Genomic DNA, 13,489 nt, shown 5'->3' with positions numbered 1-13,489 from the left:
TAACACACCGGGATTGTGACAGGTTACTCCAGCCATACTTTATGAATTTTGCTTGTCCCAAAATCAGGACAGTGTGGGCATGCACCACAATGGGGCAAGGTCACTTCACACATGACCGTGTTGCGTTGGGGCGTGCCATCTTCCACTCGAAGCGTGCCCAGCGCTTAGGAAGTGCTAAACCATCCCCAGTCTTTTCCCAATCCTCTAAAAACACCTTTCCAGTGCCAGAACGCACCTGATGGTATGCGGAGCATTGAAACGGGAACCGTGCGGGATATATCTCCCAAATGTTCTGGAGTTAAAAGTCCTGATCTGTGGGCTAGACCCTCGAACTGGGCTAAATCGGGACAGTTGGGGGGGTATGCTCAAACCCTCAGTATGGAGTCTACTGACGACATATCTATCCACACAGATAAGGCCCTGGTCAGGAATCGAACTCATAACCCCAGCGCTGTGAGGCAGAAGGTTAAAGTTATAGCGTTATCTTCTGTTTAATGTAAGGGACGGTCTGATACAATCAAATACAAGTCTGACCACCTGCTTGTCTGCCGACCTGGCTACAAACCTGCGTGCCACACCAGCTTAGGTCTGCGTGCCACACCAGCTTAGGTCTGCGTGCCACACCCGCTTAGGTCTGCGTGCCACACCAGCTTAGGTCTGCGTGCCACACCCGCTTAAGTCTGCGTGCCACACCCGCTTAGGTCTGCGTGCCACACCCGCTTAGGTCTGCGTGCCACACCCGCTTAGGTCTGGATATCTGCTACTACTATATATGAGATAGTCTATAGTTGGGGCATTCTTGTTGCATCAGTATAATGGACGATTTAGCCCTATCAGATAATGGACTTTAGCTAACAGACCAATATTGTGACAGTAGAACTCTATTATGTGTCTGCAGGAGGTGCGGGAGCTGGGTCACTTCCAGTACATTGCCTGGCCTGACCATGGGATTCCTGACTCCTATGCCTGCTTCCTAGAGATGATCCAACTGGTGCGTCAGCATCAAGGAAAACACACTGCTCCCATGTGTGTGCACTGCAGGTGAGTGCAGGGGTGTGTGTGAGACTGCTACAGGTGAGTGTGAGTGTACAGGGGCAGTAGTGTGGGTATTGTGGGATGAGTGTAACTGTACAGGGTCAGTACTGTGGGTATTGAGGGTGAATATAACTGTACTGGAGCAGTACTCTGGGTATTGTGGGATGAGTGTGACTGTACAGGGTCAGTACTGTGGGTATTGAGGGTGAATATAACTGTACAGGGTCCAGTACTGTGGGTATTGAGGGTGAATATAACTGTACTGGGGCAGTAGTGTGGGTATTGTGGGATGAGTGTGACTGTATGAGATATATCACTGTGTCTAATGAACTATCGCCCCCCGCAGGCCCAGCCATTACTGGCACACTGACAGCCGCGAGATCTTATGTTATTGAGTAATTGTTTAGTGTAACCCGTGTTCATGTCTGTTGTGCAGTGCAGGATGTGGTCGCACAGGAGTCATCTGTACGGTGGAACACATCCAGAACCTCCTACAAAAGCAGGTAAAGAATTGCACTACAGAGGCGGCTCCACCAGAGGGCAGCACTGAGTTCCTTTCTATGACAAATTACAGTAATAACACAATTCAATTACACCAAAATAATTTATTTTTTCATGTTTTCCTTGTGTAAGGCTCAGAGCCCCCTCGATAACCCTTTCAAAAGGAAAACATGAAAAAATGGTTATATTGGCAAGATCAGTGGCCACTCCGAGCTAGAACATGGTGTCTGAACTACCAGGGGGCAGCTAGTGCAGATTAGATAATTTAATTCAATAACTGCTTTTAATTTCCCATCTGTTATAACAGCACTAACAGGGACAGACACAGCCTTGATGTCTGCCCAATACGGTACAGAAATCTCAGCTCATTATCCATCGCATCTCTATGGGAAATAATAACATGGCGTAAATACAAAGGATACTCTGTGACTGCAACCAATCAGATATTGGCTTCTAACAGCCTAGAGATGTCGGAAGAAAGCTGATATCTGATTGGTTGCTGTGCGTCATACTTAATGTTCTTACTCCATGTTGCTTAATGGACCCTACAATATGCAGAGAGATTATTGGCTGTGATTGTACCATATGGACCAAGTCCGCTGGTCAGGAGTTATAAAGTAGAAGGCTTGGGACGAGAGAACCAGCTGGGGGCCCCAACATGTAACTTTAAAGCCCACATAATTTTGCTTGCATGGAAAACTTTATGTGTTTACCGTCTGTCTGTTAGCAGTCTGTAGATAGCTGGCACTGATCTGTCATTAGTTGGCACTGATCAGCCATTAATTGGCACTGATCCTTCATTAAGTTCTTTCAGAGCCGCCCGACTTTAGTGTATAAGGGGTATATTTACTAAACTGCGGGTTTGTAAAAGTGGAGATGTTGCCTATAGCAACCAATCAGATTCTAGCTGTCATTTATTACGTACATTATACAAAATGACAACTCGAATCCGATTGGTTGCTCATGGCAACATCTCCACTTTTTCAAACCCGTAGGTTAGTAAATATACTCCTAAAAGTCAAACATTTATTCATTAGAGGAGTTCACCTGAAACTTACAATTAAGTATAGGCTGACATTTACTGTGTTAAGGTAAAATCCAAAGACTCCTATCTGTGTTACCATCACCAGGTGTCAGATTATGTCCTTTTTTTTTTTTTTTTCAGAGCATTCCAAGTGACTTCAGTATCTTTGATATTGTGATGGACATTAGACGCCAGAGACCATCCGCTGTGCAGACCAAGGTGTGTCCTGTACAGTCCCTGTCTCTCTTAATCATCATTTACACGAACTTCTCGCACCATAGCCTGTTGGCTCTGTGTCTCCTACACACTCTACAACGGACCAGAACATCAGTGGTGCCCATCGTTGATTTTCCCGTTACCCCGGTGGGCTAGTCCAACCCTGGCTACACTTTTTCCATCACATTCAATTCCCATCTAGAACTGCAATCGCACAAATGGACACACACCGTTAAAATACACCTGACATGAAATGCACAATGTTTCCCCATGTTTTGTGTTTAGGAAATGATCCCTACCGTCTCATGCTGTAATGCTCCCGCTTCTGCCTTCCCTCCATAACTCCCTCTCCCCTTGTGTTCATCACCCCGCAGGAGCAGTACAACTTTCTCTACCACGCTGTGACCGAAATGTTTGAGAAGCAGCTGAAGAATCATCGGAACTATGATAACCTGAAACAGGTGAGTGGAAAAACTGGTCATTCTGTAGGTAAAAAGGGGGCAGCGCAGGATCTGCACAGCAGGAGAATTAGATATAGCAATTGGATTCATGCTGATCATAGGTATAGAGAGTATTTGGAGCACCAGTAAGCTCTTTGAAGCCCACTCTCTAAGGTTAGGTACACAGAAGAATTTTTCCGACCTACGTGTTATCTCAAACGATTGTACCAACGACTGAAGGTCCGATCAGTCTGAGGATTCATCCATACACACTGACACGAGTTACCTTCAGATCTGTGCTCTTCATCTGGTCCTTCATCTGGTTCTCTAGTCTTCAGAGAATGACAGCACAATATTCATTCATTCATTACTGTCACATTGTCACACTGATTAAACCTCCTTGTTATAACTATCCACATGTCCTAACGAATCTCGTTAGCTTCTGTGACTCTGAAATGAAACATTCTGTCTCAGAACGAACAAATGAATTATCCCTTCTACAACATTCTCTACATTTATTCACCGGGACATTCATCGCTGGCATCGGCTGAAAAGAGCCCGACTCTGTAACCTCTATGGAGATCGTCAGCATGAGTGTATACACCCTACATGACCGGTCAGTGATTGGTCGGAAAACACTAAACAGTACGACCAACCAGATGAAACGATGATCGACACTTTGGGACGACTTTAGATCATCGTGTCACTATACACACTCACACAATATCTGACCAACCGGTCGGATGTCGGCTGATTGGAGGTTTTTCGTGCAATCATCGGGCCAGTGTGTACTTAGCCTTAAATACACAAAGGTAGATAACGATACACAGTCCGCAGCCCCCAGAATAAACTGGTCCTTCTTACAATGGATGAAGGTCAGCAGTTGGGAGAGAATAAAGCATCATTTGCCCCCCTATTAACGGTCACTAATCATGTCATTATACAATAGTAGTATAGAACTATTTCACACAACATCAGATTACTAAGCAAACTTGCGACAATTCTAATATCGGTCAAGGTATTATACAATGAAATTAAATACAAATTGTTAATGTATCTCGTTCTGTGGAGGAGCCGGCCGGGATAATAGAAACTCATTTGTCAGCGCGCTGAGATGAGATGTGTTTATGAAAACACATCGGGCCTGAATCATTAGGGAAAGTAAGGGAAAAAAAAGGAGTAAATGTTCTCTGGAACAAACCATATTACAATGCAAGGGGTGCAAAACAGTTTATTATTTTGCATGTAAGGAAATTACTGGCGGATTCTTCATCTAGCACACAAATACTTGAGAGCTTTATTTTTACACTGAAATTTAAAGTTGGTCTAGGACATGTGCGTGCAAATAGCAGACACCTCAGGTGAGCGCATTAAGTGCTTATTATATTTGACAATACAAATACCAGATCCTCCCGTGCCGTAGTATCCACTGTGCTATGGAGACAGATAGCCTGAATGTGGCATTTAATTACTTGAGCGTGGCAGCTTTTCCACATTAAGTGCAAACCTGACTTTAGGAGCGTTTTGGATCAGCCACCTTCTAGATATAACACTGTAGCCTGTCTCCGGTGTGACACTGGGACACAGAGCCGGATAATTGCTACTGAGAGACGCTTAGACAAACATCCTGGCATTTTCTGTGTCTCTGACCGCTGGAGCTGCTGTGAATTGATAGGTTGCGTTCTCGTGAATATTGAGAGAGTGTTTGAGAGAGAATTACATGTAAACCACGTTCTGTCATTCTGGTGCACAGACTTTAGTTTCCTGTGATTATCGCGACCAGTGTGTGAGCTGTTTGCCAAATTAGGGCTCAATCTGGACGACTCTTATTTTATATCAAGTCACATGATTTTTAGGCACTGGTGAAACGCGTTGCAACCCTAACCGGTGACCAGATTTGGGCAATGACCGAGAGAGCAGCCAGGCTTGAGATTGGGAGGTGGTTAGTTCTCCCCAAAACATTTTATTTTATTTTATCCTCCCCAAATTTACATTCTATTTTATGGCTACTCAACAGGTCTTTCTTAAAGCGGTTGTCCTCCAGCCCCCCCCTTTCCCCCTTCGTTATCACCCCCTTGTAAGAAAAGGGGGGAGGTTTTTGCCCCAGGAGCCCTCCGCTACCTGAAATTAAGAGCGGGAGGTCCTCTTCAATAGTGCAGAATATATGTTCCCTGTTCGCTACGTGAGGGTTTATAATGAGTTGACAACCCCACAGTGATACTTACAGCTGCATCGGTTGGGTTTTTGATTCATTAGATCTGAATTGATCTTCCTCACTTGATTTATAGGATCACTGGCACCAAATGTAGTTCTGCATATCAGACTTGGCACCAGATGTGGCTCAACATTGTACACTTGGCACCAGACATGAGTCAGCTTGGTATACATGGCATCGGGCACAATCAGCAGATTATCCCTGGCAATAAATATGATTCCACCCATGTCGGCTACTAACATTTGAAGCTGGCTCCTAGATTTCGCCGGCTGAGTGAACGTATCGCAGGACAGGCTCTGTTAGACACTCTGCAGCAAAACACCTCTACTCCAAGTGCATCGGAGGAGGCTGTAGTTGAAAAAGTAGTAACAAAACAACGAGGGCAACGGAGAATTTGTGTATTGGGGGTCGTATAATGTAATTGGTAAAGTGGTGTTGGCATATGACTCGCATTTGCGTAATGACTGTCAATGAGACATGCAAAATTGCATTTAGCAGCCCCCAACCTGATTTTAATTTGTGGTCCCATGGTGCCTCAAACCGGCCCTGGATATTCTGTACCACTAGGAGAAGATCACTATGAGTACTCCACATTATCCTGTGGATAGGTAGCAGGGGGTTAAACTAGAATGTGGCTGACAGTGAAAACAGGAAATAAGACTTCCTGATTTTGACAGAGATCAAGTTATCGCTCTATAATAAGCCGCTCTCTGTGGCTCGTTGTCTCTGACATGACATTGTCCTTCTGTCCGCACAGAACAAAGCACCTTATTATGACAATGTCGTACCCCTGCTAACCAGCCCTCGAATCCAGACACGCAGGAAGAAGGACATCGGTGCATGGTAAGTGGCCAGTGACTATAGTCTGGGATGGGACCGCTGAGGCTTCTCTCTGTCTGTTACTGAGTAAACCAAAAACAGAATAATCATCACTTCTGCATTGTGATAGAACCGACGGAGTCAGCAACTTTAATGGATTATTGGGCACAGCCATTAAAATACTGATTTATATAGTAAGGGGCAATACGGGTAAGAAGGTGGAGGCCCTGATTATACATTACACTTCTTAATTTGGTCACATCTGGAGTATTGGGTTCAGTTCACATCTCCCCAGGGATATAAACGAGCTAAAGACAATTCAAGCGTGAGATTGTAAAGCCACCCACCTGCGTTACAATCTTTTACCAACCAATCACAATTGTCAGTTGTGTCAAATGACTTGCAATTTCCCCCACCCACTATATCCTGATATTATTTCAGAAATGAAATGCATACCATCTAAAAAAAAAAAATCAAAATTACCCCACACGCCCAAAAAAAAAAAATGTTCTTGTTTAATTTGGCAGAACATCTGCAAGAATTGTACAATTGCAGCACACATACAATTCGATTGACTTAAGATAAGAAAAAAAGTTTCAACTCCACTAATCTGAATTATACACAACTCGATTGTATCATTTTGATTGGATGCGATTGTCTCCTGCATACCGAAATATTTGTTTTTGTTCTAATCACAACCAAGAACTTTGTATGACTAGTTTGTTACCTTATGATGGTGACCAGTCTTAAAATAATACTGAAAATTATCAACCCAAAGCGGGTCATTTTACAGAAGCGGACTCTGAATAAATTGTGTACAAATTACATTGTTGTTCTCTAAAGTTAACGTAAATGTAGGTTATTAAAATAGGCTATTTTTTTTTCTAAAGAGGACTTAAAAATCTATGGCAATTCCCGAAATTAATACTTAATCTACAATATGGTGTTAAAGTGTCCTAAAAAATATTGTTTAAAAAAAAGCATTTTTCGTGTAAAAAGAAATGATCGATGTAGTTGTAGGAAAAAGTTATGTAAAAAAAAATAATTAAAAAGGTTGAAAAGTTAAAAGGTTGTTTAAAAAGTCTTTCCAGGGTGAAAACGTCTTTAATTTTTTAAAAGTGATGTTATTTTGGGAGTAGCTTGATACCATGCCAACTTCTGCTAAGTAGCATTAGATGTGGAGGTTGTGGTATTCAATTTCACCGGAAATAAAAGTGTTTTATTTTTCTTAGAATATGGAACTCGTGTAGCAGAATTTTAAAGACGATTTAACCAGTGGATTAATCGGAAAAAGGGTTTCACAGGGAAGGGGGGGTTTCCTGTGGTACACCACTAATACTAATACATCTAATAAGTCTAACTCAAATTGAATAGTTTCCATTTATAAATACTTATTCCCCTAGACCTATTATTTTCATTGCATTGTATGTACCAGACTGTTATGTGGAAAAGTATTGAACACTTTTGCAACATCCAAATATATTGCTTCAATTGCACTGCCTCTCTCCAGTTTGAACCTTCTCATAACAACTGATCATGTTTGTGTCATGAAACTACGCTGACACCATGCAAATTATTTTCTGCATCATATTTCACGATTCCTTCCTCGGAATCGCTTTAAATAGTTGACACACAAATGAAGTCAGTCTCACATGTCAATAACTTCCTTCTTTATTTCATTTTTAACATTGATACCAAGATACGAAGCAGTCCATAAATATAATAGGGGTCTATCTGTAACTGAACTTAACTCCTTCAAGACACATGGGTGAATGATATCTAGGCCAAATGCTTTATCTGTTTGTTGGTTTCTAACCTGATTAACTTTTTTACGGATTTTGCTACATTCCTTGTATTAACATACTTAATGTTCAGTTCCATCTAACTTAAACTATTTAAATGATGTCTGGATGGACCATTGACCTAGATCTTGTGTCAGTGTTAGGAATGCGATGAAACTCTCACACTCTGTTCTCCTCTCTTCTTCCTATACAGTGTGTCTCTCCCACTGGATTGCTCCAACATGAATGACACCTACGCTGTCGTAAACAAAAAACAGGCAGCTCCGGGGGTCCCTTCTGAATCGAAGACTCTACCCAACACGTTAATCACCCGGGGCCCAGCTCATGCTCAGTATGATAACGTTGGACTCCGCACCATCCCAGCTTTACCCGTGGGTCAGCTCTACACCTCCGTGGCTCCTAAACAAAACCGGGCATCTGCATTTGTAGCGATGCCTCCGAACACTGGTCCCATCTCCTCCTCCTATGTTTTGGCCGGAGCCAGAGGTCCTCCCGAGGTTCCCCCTAATGAATATAATCAGGTCCACCTACCAAGTCCAGGTAAAGGGGCAACCAGCAGGTTTAAAGTGCTAGGTTTTGTACCAGGTGTGATTCGTTCCTTGTGCTGTTTTGTGTCGGGGGAAATGGATTGAGACTTTGGTTCAAGGCCACTGCAGAGATTGGCATATGACCTGGGACCATCAGACGTAGATGGTGGGTTCTCTAGGTCTTCATCTCCTAGATTCCTAACGCTCTATGATTGTAACCAGGAGCCTATTAATGTCTAGGTGATGGCAGCTGCGTGTAAAAGTTTGCACTGTCCAATGGGAGGAGTTGGGCGGATCATAGCCTTCCTTGCCGAGTGCAGATTAGGCGCAAGTTTAACCCTATTTTAGCACCTAAATGCAAAGAGACACCTCCTGCTCTGGCTGTACTTGTGCCACTGGTGCTCCCTGGTTATTGTCCCCACACCGGGACATTCTCTGAGCTGGATAAGACTGTGTAGCATTTTGCATCTTCCACTTGCACCAGTGCAGAGCAGCTTATTCCTAAGCTTTGTATCACATTGGCCGAACACACAACAGTGACACACGTAATAAACACAGACAGATGTCTGATTGCTCTCATATTAATTTTAGCCACATGCCAGGCTAAAATGAGCTGTATTTTAGGACAAAAACTGCAACGTTGCATTGACTGAAGGGGTGGTTTTAAAGTGTTAAATAGATTGGTCTTTACGCTCTTCCCACTATTTTCAAGCGTATCCGCAAAGCCATGATGGGTGATTGGCTGGAATGTTTGCTGCATTTTCTCTATTGTTCCCCAAAAGCCAATCAGAACTCAGCTTTGGAGATCATTGAGAGGTTGTATTCCAACCAATCACATCACTGGTTATTTGGAGCGGAGTAAATCCTCAAGACTGGCTAGAGGTAGCAGCTAGTAATACTGGTCAGAGGGTCTCTGTATATTGGTCCAATGGGTGTGGGCACTGATGCTGGGTGGCTACTGTTCATATATGTGCTATATAGTGTCAGAGTATATAGGTGCTGGGTGTTTACTGGCCAAATGGGCACTTTATAGCATACTGATCAAAGGGGTACAACGTTATATTTACTATGTTATATTGATGTAAAATGGGCATGGCCTAAAAATGTTGGAGCGCGTTGTGCGATGCATTTTCCAGTTCCCATAATGTATGCAATGTGGGCATCTTCAGACGTTAGAAAGGGCAGATGAAGATAGGCCATGTTCAGTAAGGGCATGCCAGCACAGATGCGGCCGATTCAAGTCCTGGGTTTCTATAAAAGTACCTGTGAATTAGCCGTATCATTTGCCCCAGCTGCAGGGCAGGTGTAAGTGCCGACTGATAGTGATGACTGACAAGGTATTTGTATTAAAAACTACACTGTTCTATAGCCCACATCATGTGTATGTAAGGAAGAGAGACTATAAAAAACATTGTATGTACAGTACTGCTAAAAAAAATTATTATTTTATTTTATTTTTTTACAAAATATTTTTTTTTAACAATTATGGTATTAAGAGTTGTTCATTTGTTTTATAAAATATTTTCTTTTTGCATGCTTTGTGAGGGGACTTTATAGCACACATATGCATGTGCATATCCTGCAGTCTATTCAGTCTGTCTACGGCAAGTAACACTTAAGCAGAATGTACTTACACCCAGATTCAAATGGAAACCCATCTTGAGATCCTCTTGGATTTGAATACAGGTGGAATTACGCTCAAATTCTGTGCTCGGTTAATATTTTTGCTTCTATTTTTGCCTGCAGTTTACGCCCAAAGATGAATCAAGCCCTGTATCTCTTAATTGACTCCTCTTTTTAACTAGTCTTCCCTGCATGCAACACTGCACAGAGCCCTGAAGGCAAATTAATCATTTATAGATGTGTTTTTAGAAGCAGAACTAATTTATAGAAGTTTTGTAGGAGTAGAACAAGGAAGCACTATTGTTATATGTTTTTTTTTTATTTTGAGAAAGAATAATGTGCATTGTCTTGCGTTGGATGTGTTTATTGGCCGAGAGATGGAATGTCTGTTTGTTCTGTATTTTTGTATTTGTCTGTTGTTAATAAAGCTTTGTTTTCTCTGTATGTCTCTTTGTGACTATCGGGACAGGTGGGAGCGGTATGATGATGTCACAGAGCTGGCACCTTCGCCAGGGTTGCCATCACTTAACCTGGCAACGGTTACACAAATGTATTGACATGCAACATTAGTGTAGTGACATATAAATAAATGGGCAGACTAGATGGGCCAAGTGGTTCTTATTCTATGTTTCTATTAATGGACCAATTCCCAGTGGGAAACAAAACAATATTTTTTTTACCCTTGCCACCAAAACAAGGACTTTTTGTGCCTATGTCATTTCACAATAGAAGATGCAGAAAGGTCCAACTTATTCCTTTTTAATGTAATATTTTTGCCCTTGTGCAATGAATTCCACACAATTCTGCTCTCCGCACTTTGGTTGGTGAAAAGATTCTGGGACAGTGGGATTCAAGTACTAATGTGTTTGAATCTCACTGTAATTCACAAATAATGTAGATTTATTTTAAAAGAAAAAGCAATAACCCCCCCCCATTCATTACAACAGCCCATTCATTTCAGTGGATTTTCCAGGGTGTGGAAACGTCATTTAAATGAATGGGCTGTTGAAAAAAGTGGAAGCAGCTCTGTTAATAGATAAGTTTTATTTTTATTTTTTTAAAGGGAGCATGCCTACACCACCCCTAAGATCCATAACTGTCCCCATTTTCCCACTAAAATGGGGACAACAAGTTTTGGGTCATAACAGGAACTAGCACCAGCCTGATTGGTTCCCAAACCCTTGTTCACTACTTTTGTGTAAAATCAAATCTCCTCTCCTTGTTCTTGTCATTCTGTAAAAGATAAAAAAACAGCCGTCAAAGGCGACGCAACTGCTCATATTGAGCTATCGACAGAGAATGTCTGTTACCCGGAGTGACCAAGAGTCCTAGTGGCTGCTCAGCCAGTCACAAATATTCCTCCCCACACACTGGCTGGTCATGATTGGCTAGTGGTGGGTGGTAATAGCGAGCTGTTGCGTGGGCATCTGAGTGCCTGCTGTACTAGGTTTGTCTGAGTGCCTGCTGAACTAGGTTTGTCTGAGTGCCTGCCATCCTGTTTGCTGTCTGTCTGCTTGTGGCATCTTTGGTGCAGTATGTAGCTGGGAATAGCAGGTAGAGAATAAAATGGTTTAAGACTGTTGAACTTGCTTTGACTTTCTGCCATAGAGGTCTGTTGCCAGCGTGGTAATCATCTATCTGTATCGCTGCAATTTATCATGCCGGGGCTGCTCTGGGAATCCCATAGGGAACCCCCCTCCTCAATGAAGTATCTTCCCTCTTCATCAGCATCCGAACGCTGCTAGCGAATAGAGAAAGTGGTTTGCGCATGACCATAGCCGGAGGGTCCAGCGGAGCCAGGGAGGCTGCAGCTGGAGCCCAGTGAACAAGACAAGTAACGGAATCCTGAGATGCTTTGCTTAATAAATTGACTAATGCTGCTGTCCCCATAGAGGTGTATGTGGACAGTGGTTAACTCCGGCAATGAGGTTAATGCTGGAGAAATCTTCACCGCTTCTTAAATACACCCCATAGTCTTTACAAAGACACCATACATTAACAACCTACAAGGAGATAAGAAGTGGGGCCAATAGCACCAAACATGAGTATTGTACAAAGCCCAGTAAAAATTCTACCCCCTCTTATAGATACCTAGTCTCACAAACGCACAAATAACCAGGCTTCTTTTCCCAGAATCCCCAGGTTCTCCGCTAGTATGACTGCTGCAGTTACCAGAGAAACCACCAGTGGGCACAAGTAGGGCCGCCGAGAGGACGAGTCCCTGCCCAGAGTGGGTCTGCATGGACCAATAGGAAGCCACGGGCTCTGCTATTGGTCCTCACTCACACCCGCCCTTGTTTTGTTTAAACCTGTTCTGCATAGGTGGATGAGGCATTTGTCTGTGGCACAATAGCTGCTTGGGTTAATCAAAAGCCCCTGGGTGTTGGGGACGGTAAATATCACCAGAATTTTGGGCTGAAAAGTGGGGACACCCATGTGACCCAAAGCTTGTTCCCATCATAGAGCAAACCCCATACTGCTTTTTAGGTCTCAAATAAGGTAAAACAGTTATAGGAACCTAATCACACTTTAGCCTCGATTAGCTAAATTCAGGAGAAATAAGCATTGTGAGTTAAAAAAGATTTTGGATGGAAATATAGGAGACCATTCTGGGAAAATTGGGACAAATAAGAACCATAGGTCATTGGTCACCGCTGCCATATTGCTGAGTAAAGACATACATGTTACTTGTTCCTGATGTGACAAGAGACACACAAGGTAAGTGTCTGGGAGGTCTTATAGCTATTTCTAGACTTGAGATGGCGTGGCAGAGAAAGGTTAAGTGAACAGATATTGCTCTAACACCGGATACATTAAAGGCAGGGGCAAACGCAGGATTTGTAGAGGGGGGTTTCCACACCAGGCCACCAGTGGGCGTGACCAGCATGCATGGGGCGTAGCTATAATTTTAGACAGTGCTTGGCTGCTCTCCAACTCTTCCTAGCCCCATAATATACATGGACAATGCTGCGTGTACTACTGTTAGGTGCACGCAGCTCTCCCTTCTCAAGCAGATCCGTATGAAGCGGGGCAGGGTCCAGCCACCTCAATTATACAGTGCCCCAGGCTTGGAGGGGGGTTTCCAGGCACTAGGAAACCCCCCCTCGGTTTGCCTATGAAAGGGGACCTCCATCCACCTCTAAATCAGCCCCTTAAACTGTTTTAACTGTTTTGTCTAATTAAAAAGAATGATGTAACTTCCTTCTTTAGAACAGTACACATACTTCTAGGAATCATCAGTCAGGAGAAGCAACAGCGACACCTGCTGGTTATTTATGAAAAATAAA

General features: G+C 43.0%; 1 protein-coding gene across 1 annotated transcript in view; it reads left to right on the top strand.

Annotated features, from left to right (window-relative positions):
• The window catches only part of PTPN18 (protein tyrosine phosphatase non-receptor type 18), a 47,251-nt gene that overhangs the window by 30,940 nt on the left and 2,822 nt on the right, over positions 1-13,489 (top strand). The window contains exons 8-13 of the mRNA XM_075185556.1: positions 899-1,041; positions 1,472-1,538; positions 2,702-2,779; positions 3,151-3,237; positions 6,189-6,274; positions 8,246-8,592. Coding sequence (XP_075041657.1) covers positions 899-1,041; positions 1,472-1,538; positions 2,702-2,779; positions 3,151-3,237; positions 6,189-6,274; positions 8,246-8,592 — 808 coding nt within the window. The remainder of the gene's footprint in view (positions 1-898; positions 1,042-1,471; positions 1,539-2,701; positions 2,780-3,150; positions 3,238-6,188; positions 6,275-8,245; positions 8,593-13,489) is intronic.

This window comes from Mixophyes fleayi, chromosome 9, assembly GCF_038048845.1.
Source record: "Mixophyes fleayi isolate aMixFle1 chromosome 9, aMixFle1.hap1, whole genome shotgun sequence".
In the NCBI taxonomy this organism is placed as follows: domain Eukaryota; kingdom Metazoa; phylum Chordata; class Amphibia; order Anura; family Limnodynastidae; genus Mixophyes; species Mixophyes fleayi.
Note: the sequence above shows the minus strand (reverse complement) of the source record. Positions and strands in the feature narration are given on the sequence as shown.